General features: G+C 40.6%; 1 protein-coding gene across 1 annotated transcript in view; it reads left to right on the top strand.

The window, feature by feature from the left end:
- Hook3 (hook microtubule tethering protein 3) overlaps nucleotides 1-13,122 on the top strand; it is an 87,093-nt gene that overhangs the window by 36,481 nt on the left and 37,490 nt on the right. The window contains exons 6-8 of the mRNA XM_051169903.1: nucleotides 4,827-4,894; nucleotides 11,571-11,633; nucleotides 12,911-12,994. Coding sequence (XP_051025860.1) covers nucleotides 4,827-4,894; nucleotides 11,571-11,633; nucleotides 12,911-12,994 — 215 coding nt within the window. The remainder of the gene's footprint in view (nucleotides 1-4,826; nucleotides 4,895-11,570; nucleotides 11,634-12,910; nucleotides 12,995-13,122) is intronic.

Below are 13,122 nucleotides of genomic sequence, written 5' to 3'. Positions count from 1 at the left end.
AAAACCACAAGAAACAAACACACACAACTAGAATCCATAAAACACAAGATGAGCAGCCATAAATAGAGGCAAAAGACAAGTAAAAAAAAAAATTTGTCCAAACAGAGCAATATGAGGTAAAAAGTCTACAACAATATCATTGGGTTCATTTGTGTTGGCCATCTAGTGCTGGACCTGGGGCCCGCCCTTTAATGTGTTTTAATATACCCGGTAAGACCCATTGAAAAACTAATTTTTCCGTTTTAAAATGTCGCTTATTTGGTGGCATTATGGGATGAGTTATGCTTATTCTATGACTATATCAACTATAGTTGGTAAAAATGCTAAGTAGAGTTAGATAAATTAGTAAGTTAAATTCAATTTGCAGATATTAGAAAAAGTACAGTATTTTTATGTGTGTAGCAGCTCCAGGGTTACAGATTTGTGGCATTGTTGAAGTTACTTGAAGACCAGCTTTGACACATAGGAAACGATGTCTTTTTTTTTTTTCCCCACTTTGTAAAATCTGACTTACTTGTACGGGATCATTTCTTTTAAGATACATTCAGATTTACCATACATAAAGTACATAGATTATTTTCATTTGGGGGGTGCTTCTGTATATATGTGTGTGTTGCATGAACATGGGCATGTGGGTCTCTGAATATGCATACAGAGGCCAGAGAAGGATACTAGATGTCATCTTCTGTCACCTTCTGCCACGCTCCCCTTTATTTTTTAGGACAGGGTGTCCTATTAACTTGAAGCTCCCTGTTTTGGCTCGGCTGGATGGCCAGTGAGCTCCTAACATCTGCCTGTCTCTGCTCCCAGTTCTGGGGTTACAGCATTGTACAACTATCCCATCCTTTACTTGGGTGCTATCCCATTCTAACTTGGGCCCTGATGCTGGCTCAGCCCTACTACTCACTGGGTCATCTTCCCAGGTCCAAACTAGATTTGATTTATTTCGCAAATATTTACTGAATTGATGTATTATGAAAGAGGACTACAGACCCAGACAAAACAGTCATAAAGCTTGCCTTCATGGAACCAGAGTGGAGGGAGCAAAATCATTAAATCTAGTACAAGTAATTACAGGTAGTAAGTGCTCTGAAGGTGAAATGTAATGAGAGCGTCTAGACATGGTGTTAGGGATGTAATTTAAGTAAAGCTGTGAAGGACAGTGAGTTAAAAATAACTCAAACTAAGAAAGATTCAAGTTATATTTTAGAGCCTTAAAAACCCCACAACACTTTAATTGTAAGGGGAAAAATGAGAGAATTACTGGAGAATAGGGAATGAGAGGCTATTCAATATAATAAGTAGTATTTTGTGATTATTTTAAGTTGAAGCTGGTTTTTTGTTGTTGTTGCTGTTGTTGCTGTTTGTGTTTATGTTGTTGTTCAAAAGTCCCCAACCCCATTCATCTCTTTCTCTCCACACCTGGTAATGCAAAACAAGTTTGTATTTACTTGGTTTTTTTACTTTTTCCATATTCTAATAGTGAATACGTTTAATAATAGCATAAACTTTTGGGGCTTTTCCCTTAGCTTACTAGCTGACTCCCACTCTTTGGATTGCTTTACTTTCTTAAAACTGTCTTTATTTCTTTAAAAAGTAATTTTTTTTTTAAACAACGGCACACTGATCATCCCAAAGCCACTATTGGTATGGGTTCACAGGCGCACCAGCTCTGTCGGTGTCCAGAAGGCGGCAGTTAACAGCACTTCTTCCTGCCCTCTAGTTGTTATTCTTTCTCACCCCTCTTCTGTAGTGCTACTGGAGCCTTGGAAGGGATGATGCAGATGTGTCTCCTCTTAGGGCTGAGCAAGCATCAGACTCTCACTCAGTTATGAGTCTCTGTATTAACCATTGCCCACTGAAAACAGAAACTCCTGACCAAGAATGAGAACAGCACTAATCTATATGTGTAAGCATAAATATTTAGAAGACTATATGACATAAGTTTTGTATAATGAAACAATAGTAAGTTCCCTCCTCCCAGGACTGTGACTTCCCTCGCCGTTGGCTTTTAACCAGATTTACAATACTAAGTATGATTTCTTCTGTGGAGCACATCTAAAATCCAGATAGAAAGTGGTTGATTAGTCCCATCACACTCAGGCCACTACTGCACCAGTGGTCACATCTTGTCTGGTAAGGTGATATTATTAGCAGAGGTCACAGCTGGGTAAAATCATTGATGACTTACATCCCCTAGTGCCCTGTACAGCACATTCAGCATTATAAAAGCTAGCCAGTAAAGAAGGCGGAAGGTTCCAGTTGAACAGGCTTTTTAATCTCTCACTTACTTAGATTTGGGATGATCTCTGGTTTCAGGAATACAGTAGAGAGCTAAGAATCATATAAATGAGTTTTTAAATTGCTAATAATTAACTGTTACTCTGAATGTAAGATGTAGGTAGATGGAGAACAAGGCTCTCTGAAGTACTTCAGTAGTGGATGAGATAGACCCTGCCTTTGTCCTGATCACCAGAATAGCTTAGGTATGAAGACTAAATGAAACTGTGTCTGCATTTGCTTTGTGTTTAGCCATTGTTTTCTGTTGGAAGAAGTTAAAAACAACTAGTGAGCACCTGACTATGTATTTGTCTTTGCTGACCTCTACTTGCAGCAAATAAAGTAGGGGTACATTTTAAAAGCCAGAGATTAGTAATAGAAGGCACACTGATAATAACATTGACCTTGTGTTTTGCGTTTGTTAGCAGTGGGTTGGGGAGAGGCTGTAGGGTTTTGTTTGTTGTTGTTGTTTTGGGGGGTCTGTTTTTTGGGAGGTTGGGTTTTTGGTTTTGTTTTTTAACATTTGTTTATTGGGGGTAGGAGGTACAACATGTACCACAAAGTGCCTGTGGAGGTTGGTGGACAACTTGGGGAAGTCAGTTCTTTTTTTCCCACGATGTGGATCCTGAGATCAAAGTCCAGCCATCAGGCCTGGTTGGCAAGCACCTTTACTCACTGAGCCACCTTGCCAGCCTGTGGTTTCTGCCTTCAGTCTACTATTCTACTAAGCAAGAGCAGAACAAAAAGTACTTTTTAGGACTGGAGAAATGGCTCAGAAGTTAAGAACACTGGCTGTTCTTCCACAGGACCCAGGTTCAGTTCCCAGGGCCGACATGGCAGCTCACAACTGTAATGCTAGTTCTAGAGAATCCGACTCCCACACACAGACAGACGTGCAGGCAAAACACCAGTGCCCGTGAATTGAAAGTAAATTAGAAAATAAAATACTCTTTATAGATTAGAAGGTTGGGATTTACAAATATTATAAGATTTGCCAAATTTCTTATTTGTAACGATGTAGATGTGGGGGCCCTTATTTCTCTATCTTTTAAGCTTTGTGTTCTTTGTTCTAAGCCATACTAAATATTTTGAACAGATAAAATTGCGGGTAAATTCCTTTACTAAAAATCCCTGTCACTCTGAATGTACAATGTATGATATGCCTCATTCTCCAGCGTTGCCTCGCGGATATGTACCAAATAGTCATACAGAACTGGATTTTGAGCTTTAAGGTTTGCAAGTAGTCCACATTGATTTAGTTGTCATCGCCATTTTATCACTGAGTGCTTCACGGTGTTCGCGGGGAAGGGCCTTGACGTGGCAACACCGCTTCTTAACTAACGCTTCCCCTCTCGTGCCTACTAATGCCCTGGCCTCCTTTTACTCCTACTGCCTTCACTTCCAGCAGCTGCCATTAAGCCTCCCTTCCCCAAACCAGCACCACTGCTTCTTCTCGTCCATGTTCATTCATAGGCTTCAGTTCTGAGGACCTGTCAGTCATCCTAGATGTGCTGGTTCTTGTGTTTGATGTTATATATCACAATGGTTTGGTTCAAATACTTAAAACAAAACACTATGTTAGCTGCTGGGCGAAGGGTTCCATTCTACGTTCCAGGAGATGCGTCTAATGATACTGTTCATACATTTCATGAGTATGGCCAAGGGACTCTGCCATGTTCATTTATTTTAATTCTTAAGCCACTTCTGCCATCCAGTGTTGGGTCTGTAAATAACGAAAACTATTAGCAAGGCTTTGTCGAAGGAAAGAGATACTGTTTTACAGTGTCCTTACTCTTGACCACTGAGACTCTCTTGGTTTGGGGCTTGGTGAGCATGAGACTGGTGTGGTTTCTGCTTTACACACAGAGCTGTAAGATAGTATTCTAAACCCCAGAGTTATATAGTCTCTCTTAAATCCATTTTAGTTATTTCTGTTCATACTAAACAAAATTAAGGTAATAATTTATATAACTTAGAGCTTTGATCACATAAGAATAAAAGCAGAGTATCTTTACCAAGTACCAAAGAATAATATAAAGGATAACTCTTAGAATGTAGAAAAGTGATGTGGTTCTTTCTCACCCTGACTTTGGGTCTCACTATTTCACTGATTTATTCTCAGCTTTATAGGAAATGATGAAAGGAACCAGGTGTGGTAGTTAATATTCTAATAGTCCAAATATTCTGAAACATTAAGATAGAAGGATCCCAAGTTCAAGGGCGACCTAGGATTCAAAGTGAATTGGAGGACAGCAAGCAGTATCCAGTCTCAACCAAATGAATAAACGTGAATCAGGAACAAAGTATCTTTGGAACAGCGTTAAAATTTGGTTTTCAGTCTTTGCTTACCTGTAGCACGTATTCGGGCCAGAGTAGCTTTGAACAGGGGTTCTGAGGAAGAATCAAGACACAGAAAACTGTTCAGGGTTTATAAAATATTAGACAAAAATAAATAAATAAATAAAGAATGAATGAATGAATTAGCCTTCAACCTCTTGATGTTGTTTAACTTGAACAGTGACATCCCAGGTTATTCTTGTTTTCAGAGTACATTCAAGCCATTATGATGATGGAGGAATCTGTTCAGCATGTCGTCATGACAGCCATTCAAGAGGTACGTTGATTAGAGCTTGGTACTTACAGATTGTAACAAATTAAAGGAGAGAATGAGTTCAAACAAAAGAAGGCAATTTTTGAAAATAATTTTATTTTTGCTATGTGTACCCTATATTCTAATTAAGTTTTTATGTACATTTTGTCTTTTGTATGTATATTGATTTTATTCATTTAGTAAACACTTAGTTCAAGCCCAGTATACATCAGCAACTTCAGATACAATACAAGTCTGAAAAGATACGAAAATTCTCTCTGGTAAAGTGTGTGTCTTCTCAGTATTAGAGAGAAAATGGTTAAACAAGAATTCATACAGTTTAAAACTATCACAAAGAGGGAAATGCAGGACTGTCTGAAGTAACAGCTTTCATGGGGACATTAAATAAGGCCACTGAGAGAAATGAGACTGAACATGGAAGGACGAGGTGAGGAAAGGGAAGATAAAGGAAGTGGACAAGTGCTGTGGAGTCCAACAGGCTAAAGGGAAGTAAGGCCTGCTGGTCATGGTGGTGCATGTCTATAATCACAGCACTCAAGAGGTAGAGATAAACAGATCAGGAGTTCAAGGCCAGCCTAAGCGAGACTGCAGAGACAGAAGGAACTCTGGGGAGAGAAAAAAGGCCTGCATGATGTTTTGTAGCAGCTACAGTTTTCATCCAGCTACCACAGTGGCTCTCAACCTTCCTAATGCTGCGACCCTTTAGTACAGCTCCTCATGTTGTGGTGACCCCCCCCCAACTATAAAATTATTTTTGTTGCTACTTTATAACTGTAATTTTTATACTGTTATGAATCGTAGTGTAAATATATAAGATATGTGACCCCTCCCCCAAAGGGGTCATGACCCACAAGTTGAGAACTATTGAGCTACATGATCATAAACAATATTCTGTAGTGTGCCATGTTGCTAATCTGTGTGTTCCAAAGCTTAGGTATATTTAGTGCATTTTTTACTTATGGAGCTGGGAATTGGGTATATGACCCCACTGTAAGTTGAAAGAACATCAGTATCCAGAAATAGAACTCTGAAATAGCTTTCCTGGTAAGTATAATGTAGTATCTTTCTTACTGTGTTGGTTGGTTTTGTATTTCCACAATGACTAGTGATGGTGAGTATTTTTTATGCCTTTGTGAGCCATTTCTGCTACATCTTTTAGAGAAGCATCACTTAAAGTTTAGTGATTTAGAGGCCTGTGGCGGAGTTGCAGGTGATACCAGAGAGCAACCCCCCACATCCTAGAATATGCTCTGCCATATCCGTTAGGGTTGTATTCCAGCCCCAAGAAATATCTATTCAGGGGAAAACAGATGATGGTCCCCATGCACAGAGCGCTGAGGAGTCTGAGAGACCCTTGGAGGCTGAAGAATGATGCAGAGGAAAAGGAGACTTCAAAGCCTCCAATAGCTCTGAAACAACTAAGGAAAAAAAGGCAAGTCTTATGGGAAGATGATTTTAAAGTAGACTTATGAAGTTGGAAAGAGAGGTAACAGAGCAGTGCCATGAAGAATCTGTACCTTTTGCTGCTGCAGCTCAGCCAGCAGGCCGCAGGCACAAAGGTTATGCCCAATGAGCCTGGAACTCCCACAGAAACAGGTCAGTACTGAAGAGGGCCAGCCTTAGGCCCACAGGCCAGCTCCCAGCGTGGCACAGTACAGCTGTCACCCATACTACCTGCACTGCTAGGAGAATGTGTGGAGCAGCAGCACTGCCCACAGTCTACAACCGCAAAGGTCTAGTCCAACCAGTATGGGGCGGCAGACATGGCGCACAGGAGGTGTGTGGCAGCCAGGAGCTCGCACAGAACCTGTCCCTGGATACTTTGCCCAGCTGCAGCATCACCCTGACTCTGGGCAGCAGTAGGATATCCAAGACAAGTCTCAGCAATGGTCCAGTATTTATGGTGCTTCAGAAACCAGAAACGAACCAGACCAATGGCTTACTGCAATGAATATTAGCTTATAAAGCTGTTTAGGCAAAGAGATAAAGTATGTGACACATTGCAGTTTCCAGTGCCACTTTGATGAGTGAATAAGCAATGGAAAGGTGGGAAAGATAGAGGAATGGAGTGGTGAGTGTGTAGTTGAGAGATGCAACTAGAGACACAACTGCAGTTAGGACAGGTATGAGAGAGGGCTGAGGTGGACGGGGAACATGTCCTTGCTGAGTAAGGCCAGCAGGGTGGGGTATAGCAGCCTGGAGCTAGTGCATACTCAGCCACCAAAACACTACTCAGTTGCATCATCGCCTTGTTCTGAGCAATGACAGGATGTCCGAGATGAAGAATGGTCCATTTTTTTGGGTTGGTCCTCCTCAAAGACCTCTCTGGTCTGTGCTGCCCCTGGAGGCCACTTTGGTGTCCGTGGTTTGCTGCTCGTCATGTTGAAGCCTGAGGTTCGTGTAGCTGTCTGGTCCTACATTAGCCAAGATCCATGTTGATGTCATGTGGGTGTTTGTAGGCCACACTGCCACCAATGGCCATGTGTGGGGCCATAGTTCTACTGCAGCCAGGAGCCATACTGATGTCCATGGCCCTTGTTACCACTGAAGGCCATGGGGATGTCTGTGGTCTGTGCTGCCACCTGCAGCCATGTTGATATCCATGGATTGTGGCCATGTTGGTGTTAGTGGCCTGTGCAGCCACCTGGGGCCATGTCTGGATCTGTGGTCCTGCAGCCAGAGGTGGTGTTGATGCCCATGGCCTGCATTACCCGAAGGCCATGCAGATGTATGTGTTGCCTCCTGAAGCCTTATTGATCTGAGTAGCTTGTGCTGCCACCTGATGCTGTGTTGGTATGAATGGCCTGTACTGACTGATACCTGAGCTCATGTTGATGTTTTTGGCTTGTGCTGCCACCGAGGACTGGGAAGGTGTCCATGGCCTGTGCTGTGTAGATGTTTATGGTCTGTACTGCCGCCAGAGACCATGCTGAGGTTCGTGGTACATGCTGACACCAGAGACCATGTGGATATCTGTGGTCCATGCTGTGGCCAGAAACCATGTGGAAGTCCATGAACTGAGCTACCACTGACTGTAAAGGGCAGGGAAGCTACTTTTGCCATGGTATTGGTGACTGTAGACTCACAATTGAGAAAGAGAGACATAGATGGCTTCTGTGACCTCTATCTCCACTCCCTCCCCACCACCAAAAAAGTAACAGCCCAGACAGAATGCTATCAAAGAAAACTCTTTTAAAATTGTGATAAGGATGCTGAGTGTAGCTCTTTACAATCAATGGCTTCTGGTGGGGCATGCAGGTGAGGAAGGACTCAGTTTTCTTTAAGGAGCTGGCCACCAGGAGTTTGACCATGCTCCAGTCTCAGTATATAGGCAACACAAATTGGACTTGTTTTTCTTCTTCCTTCTTCTCCTCCTCCTCCTTCTCTTTCTCCCCTGCTCTTCCCCCTCCACCTTCTCTTCCTCCCCCTGCTCCTCCTCTTCCTCTTCTTTTCTTTGGGGCAGGAGGTCACAGGGGTAGGGAGAAGGAACTAGAAGGACTGGGAAGTGAATGTGATCAGGGTTTATGATGTGAAATTCCCAAATAATCAATAAATATATTATGAAAAAGTAAGAAATATCTATTCAAGGATTCTTTTAACTACTTAGATGTTAGTAGGAAGATGACAAAAGAAAAGGAGATTGAGGTTGGGTTTTATAAGCAAGAAGACTGCTAATAAATTGATGATGGTTTGGGGGAAGCTTGGAGGAGACTAGAGGAAGAGGGCAGATGTGAGCGTGGCCCTGGACAGGAAGGAGTCCATGTGCATGACGCAGAGAGAAAGGTATTCCAGATTTTGTAGATTGGGCCATTGAAAAGGCCTTACCTGGGGGTGGGATTTTTATGGAATGCAGGGATTGGGGAATAGAAAAGGACTGAAGGGTGCTGGAGAGCTCAGTGGTTAAGAGCACTTGCTGCTCTTCCTCAGGACCTGGGTTTGATTCCCAGGACTCACATGGGACCCAACAGCCCTCTTCTGGCCTCTGTAAGCACCAGAAATGCATGTGGTGCACGGACATACATGTAGATAAACACTAATACATCAAATAATAAATAGTAGGAAAAAAGTTGAAAGAATCTAAAGGGGATGAAGAAGTTGCTGCCTGGAAAGCATTTGTTTGCTTTCAAGCAACTTTGAAGTTTGGTGGAAATTAAAAATAGTTATAGTAATTCCACTTTTGTTGGTTTGGGTTTTATTGTGGGGCTTTGAGGGGTTGTGGGGTTTTTCTACCCTTAGCATTTAGTCAGGATTTACAGGCAGAAAATAGGTAGTTGGATTGCGCTTTGATTGGGTTGGTCTTGAATAGAGATTTTTGCTCATTAGAAATAATGAGGTCAGAAGAACATTGATGAAAGTTACTTAGAAGCAATAAGTTATGAAATTTACATTAAATGGAGAATTAGTTGGTTAAACAAATGATAGGACTAGGGATCACCCAGTTGGTGGAGTGCTTGTCTGACGTCCACAAAAACCTGCATTCTGTCCCTACCACACAAACCAGACTGGGTGGTATATGCAGGTCCAAAGTCAGGAAGTGGAGTCAAAGGATTAGAAAGTAACATGAATAAAACTTGAAGACATGTTAAGCTAAAGACAAATAAAATATTTTTTCTCTCCTATGTTGAAACTACAAAAAAGCCATGTAATCCTGCACTTAAGGAGATAAATCAGGAGTCCAAGGTCACCCTTGGCTACAAAATGAATTTAAGACGAGCTTGAACTACATGAAACACTATGTCAACAAACAACAAACAAACAGAGCCTGAAAGAAGGGTTACAACAGTCTAGAAGGGAGGAGGGCATGAGAGAAATTATCAGTGCACAGTTTATGCATTATAGAAATAGTGTAGTGAAGCCCATATGTACAGTTAGTGTGTCAATAATTACAATGTGCTTTCTCAAAATAAGTATATGAGGAAATGGATATATTAATTAGCTTGATTTAACCATTCCACAATATGTATACCAAAACATGCTATACATCATAACTAATATGGTCTTTTTTAATAAATAAAAAATTCTTTTTAAAGAAGCTAAATTTATCCTCAACTATCTAGGAAATTCAAGGCCATAAGAATTTTGACTTCAGCCATCACTTTATTCTTTTGATTATATTAAAATTTTGCTCTGGTCTGTAAGAAACCATGTCTTAACACAAAGGGGGTGAGGAACACAGGTACACACAAACAAGAACCATGGGGTCCTAATGTAAGGAGGGAAAGTCCCAAAAGAGGATGTTAACAGAAGTTGAATTATACTGTAAGCTGTAAAGTCAAAGGATAGCAAGCAATAGAGCTGACACTAGAAGGTAATTCTGATGGCGCCTGTGTGCTCCTCAGTGGAGCTGAGGAGCAGATCCCGGCAGTGAGAGAGAAGGATGCATTTAGAATGGGCTCTGAAGCTTCCTAGAGTATTAGCTGCTGTGTTGTGATAAGGATGAAAATGGGAAAAGAAGACAAGACGGTCCCTTCTCCCTACCTTTGAATTAAATATATTCTCTCTGAATACCCTGTCACAGATTTTATCGTATTTTACTGTGTTTGCCTTTTTTACTTGAACTCTGCCTAGGTGATAGCTAGTAGAGATAGCTAATTCCCACATATCTCAAAATTTTCAAAGTGATTGTTTCTTAGGAATAGGATAACTTTTGTTATGTTTTATTTGGAATTTTTTATTCAAAAAGTCTTTTGTAAATTGTAATATTATCAAAAGAATAGAGTGATGGCTGAAGTCAGAAGATCTCTCTGTGTAACATCTGCATATCTCTAATTGCTCTCCTCCCCCTCTGTCCTCCACACAGAGCATAAGGACAGGAGCATCTGAGTCTGCTCCTGACTGCCTTCACGATTACAGTCTGTGCCCCTGCTTCCCAGCCAACCTCCCTCACACTCTTTGAGTCTAACATACAGGGGGAGAGGTACATGCACTGCCATTAATTTGGGTTAACACTGATGTCCATGTTTATTCCTCCTTCAAAGTTAACACATGAAGTGATGAGCTTCATAATGGCATTTTCATAAAGGGAAATTTTACTTCTAGTTTTGTTGTGCTGTTGCTGGAATTCTGTGTGTGGCCGTGGGCCCTGTGCATGCTCTGCAGACACTGGCACTGAGCAGCATGTGTAGCCTCACACCTCTTAGCCTTAGTCTTTGATGGTTTTATACTTGAGTACAGTTTGGTCCTTGATATCTCCCCCATTACTCTTTCGCATTCGCCCCCCACTGAACTCCTTCCCAACAAATCCCTTCCTGTTTTCATAACTTTCTGTTTGGGTTTTGTTGGTTTTATTTGGGTTGTTTGGTGAGCACTGTGTTTGTTTAAAGTTGCTTGCAGGGGTGGAGGTAGAGGTGCATTTACTAGAGCATGGGCCCCAATGAAGAAAATGACTGCCCCTTATTACTGAAAAGTCACTGCGTTTAATCACTCTCTTAACATAGTGATAGGAGTAAGTTATGCTTGATTCCTACAGCTGGAGTTCTTGGTGAAAGTGCAGCAGAATTCAGTGTTTAATTTTAAGTGTAGACATTAGAGTGAAAAACAGAACATTTAATTACAGAAAATAGTTGTTTGCTTTCGTGTTTTAATTTGTTGTTGCTGTTGTTTCTGGATGCTCATTTTGTTGTATTACCTAGAATGTGTTTTTGCCTCATGGTTATAATCATATGAATCTTAATTTCAGCTAATGAGTAAAGAGTCTCCTGTCTCCGCCGGAAATGATGCCTATGTTGATCTTGATCGCCAGGTACATAATTATCTTTATTCACGCAATGATTGAGAAAGATAAATTTCATATATCAGTGAGAAAAATGCAGTTGAGATTGCATATGGAATACATTAATAAAAAATTTATATTTTGCCTAAGAACTTAAGTTATTTTGTTAATTGATATTACACATTGTACTGAAGCTTAGACTTTGTATTAAAAGCAGTACTACCTGGGCCAGTGAGGTGGCTCAGCAACCATAGTGCCAAGGGCCCTTGCTGGCAAGCTCGATGAACTGAGTTTAATCCCTAGGACCCACTTGGTAAAAGGAGAGAACATAATGCATACACACCCTTTGACTTCTGCTTTCACACCCTGGTGCGCATATGTGTGCACACAGAAAAATGAATTAATGTGGTACAGAAAAAATATGGTAGCATTGCATAGCTCACTTTTAAAAGAACTCCTTTAATTTACAACAATCTGTTTTCTAGTCATGATTTTCTTTTTGTTCCATAACATGAGGTATAGACCAGGCTGGCCTCAAAACTCTCAAGAGGTCAACCTGCTCTGACTCCAAGTGTTGGGATTAAAGGAATGTGCTACCACGTGGTTGGTAACAACTGTATTTGAAAAAGAACTTTGCAATGTATTTTTAAGAATGAAATGCTGCTACAGTCAGATTTTAGTTTAAACTATTTTGCATAAGCAGAAATCTTTGTATCTTTTGCTTTTCTAAATGTTGTAGAAGAAAGTCTTTGGATATGATATAGTTTTAACCCAAGCTATAATTTGCCTTTCTTTTTGTGGTATTGTTTTCTGCTGTTGTGGGTACATTTTGGTTTTGTATCTTTATTAAACAGAGGTTTACATATATGAAATAAAGAGACAAGATTTTATTTTAATCAGTGTTTTTGTAATTTGTTGACTTAGAATTTATTACAGTAGTGAAATATGGAAACATGGAAATGTTTGATGTTAAGAATCAGAACAATCCAGATGTCGTGGCATGTTTTTTAATCCCTGTAGTCACAAGGCAGAGCCAGGCAGGTCTCTCTAAGGTTGAGTCCAGTCTGGTATATGTAGGGAATTTCAGTCAGTCAGAGGTACACAGTGAGACCCTGTCTCAACAACAACAACCACAAAAACCCCAAAAAAGAAAAAAAAAAGGTGGCTTTTTTTCAGTGTTTACCAAGAATTTTCTTAATTTCCTCTACATTAGATAAAAATAAAGATGTTTTAATTCTGTGATACACTTATGTAATGTCTTCACTTTGTATTAAAATATTTCTTATGCTTTTTTTGTTTCTAACTAGTTGAAGAAAACAACAGAGGAATTAAATGAAGCTTTGTCAGCAAAGGAAGAAATTGCTCAAAGATGCCATGAGTTGGATATGCAGGTAAAAGGCCCTGTGTTGTCTTCCACCACAGATACCACCAAATGTGCTGGGGATTGCCACATAATACAATTTCCCTACAGTATACCCTAATTAGAAAAGAAAGAAAGTAAATAGGGTTCTGATTTAGA

This window comes from Acomys russatus, chromosome 27 (genome assembly GCF_903995435.1).
Source record: "Acomys russatus chromosome 27, mAcoRus1.1, whole genome shotgun sequence".
Taxonomy (NCBI): domain Eukaryota; kingdom Metazoa; phylum Chordata; class Mammalia; order Rodentia; family Muridae; genus Acomys; species Acomys russatus.
This window is presented reverse-complemented; position numbering and strand designations above follow the sequence as displayed.